General features: G+C 33.5%; 1 protein-coding gene across 1 annotated transcript; it reads right to left on the reverse strand.

The window, feature by feature from the left end:
- Nucleotides 1–558: 558 nt before the first annotated feature.
- LOC128882569 (uncharacterized protein K02A2.6-like) lies at nt 559–1,287 on the reverse strand. The gene has a single exon (XM_054134205.1). The coding sequence runs from the start codon at nt 1,285–1,287 to the stop codon at nt 559–561; it is 729 nt and encodes a 242-aa protein (XP_053990180.1).
- Between the last annotated feature and the right edge of the window lie 536 nt (nt 1,288–1,823).

Genomic DNA, 1,823 nt, shown 5'->3' on the forward strand with positions numbered 1-1,823 from the left:
TAAATATATCATAAACCTAAATAATTATTTGATTACATCATAAATTATTAAATTTTTACTAAAATAAATTAATTTCATATCTATATGTGTACTAACTAAATAATAAATAAAATTATATTAAAATTATATTTTATCCCATTGTTATGTTCTCACAATGTATTTACTTAATACTTAGACAACTAACAAAAATATGTACATTAATGGTATACCGATTTCGCATTACGCATTTCGCCACGTGAGATCGCTACGGCGTCTCGAGCCAGAAGGATGGCGCTCTGTGTACATCCGTCGCTGTAATCAACGTTCGTTTCCGAGTTTTTCATACACGGTACATGTACATTTGAATATATATATATATATATATATATATATAACACTCCCATTCCTTAAGAATACGTGTCATAGAATCGCGACGGCTTTCGTAAGGAAAAAAAATACATAGAAGTTTGTTTTTTCTATAACTAAGTAAGCGCATATGTGTACAAATAATGGAAAAGAAAAGAATAGTAAACGAAATGTAAATTCTCATAATAAATAACTGAATAATTAGTAATGTTTTCAATGAACTCTGAAATCGCCATATCTAGCTGGCGGTGCTCTTATTCTTTGCGATCTACGCACGCCTGTTTCACCATTCAATGGTTCCGGCGGTTCTTCCGCTCTGTCCATATTTAAAGGATTCATTGCTTGTTGAGGTTCTATATCGGTTGCATAATCTATGTATTTCCCTACGTTTTTGTCTTCCGACGATAAACGTGAAGGAGTAAACTCTCCAATCAGTCGTATTTGATTAGTGTGTCGTTTCCAAGTTCGTCCATCATCTAATTTAACTATATAATGCAATTTTCCTATACGCTTAAGAATTCTCCCGAAAATCCATTTGTCTCCACGTTGATAGTTTCTACAGCTCACTCTCTTCCCTTTTTTAAAATTTAACACGCTTTTATTGTTGTAATATTCAACACTTTCGTTATTTTTAGGTCGCATTATATCTAGAGTGCATCTAATCTTCCTATTGAACATTAATTCCGCTGGAGAAATTCCTGTCGTACAATGTGGAGTAATTCTGTATTGCATTAGTATGCGCTGTAATGCTACGTATAAATTTGTTTTCTGTGTATCTATAGTATGTAAAGATTTCTTTAATGGTTGTATAAAACGCTCTGCTAATCCATTTGTCGCTGGGTTATATGGCGCTGTTAACTTTTGGCTAATTCCATTATTTTGTAAGAACTTTTGAAAATCGTTTGATACGAATGTACGTCCATTACCTGACACTATCTGCATCGGTAACCCAAATCTTGCAAATATTTCGCGACATTTTTGTATCGTATTCTCCGCTGTAATGTTTTTTACTATGAAAACTTCGGGCCATTTTGTGTAGGCGTCAACTATTATTAAGAAATTATATCCCTTGAATGGTCCCGCAAAATCATCTAGCATATGCGTTCAAATGGAAATGTAGCAGGTTCCCACATATGCTTAATCTTTGGTGGATTATTTCTATTCGCGTTGCACTCTACACAGTTTTTTTGTGATTGTTTCTATATCGTTATCTATACCATCCCACCAAACATAGCTACGTGCTAACATTTTCATTTTTGCAATTCCGAAATGTTCGCTATGTAATACTTTTAGTATTTTGCTTTGCAAAATTTTTGGTATGACTATTCTATGTCCACGTAGAAGAACTCCTTGTTGAACGCTGTATTCCAATTCTTTACTACGGGATCTATCATTAGTTTGTATCGGTGTACCTGCTTCTACTGACTCTACTATTTTCTTTAAATGTATGTCTTGCTTAGTCGCCTTTACTAATTCTT

This window comes from Hylaeus volcanicus, unplaced genomic scaffold (assembly GCF_026283585.1).
Source record: "Hylaeus volcanicus isolate JK05 unplaced genomic scaffold, UHH_iyHylVolc1.0_haploid 12097, whole genome shotgun sequence".
Taxonomy (NCBI): domain Eukaryota; kingdom Metazoa; phylum Arthropoda; class Insecta; order Hymenoptera; family Colletidae; genus Hylaeus; species Hylaeus volcanicus.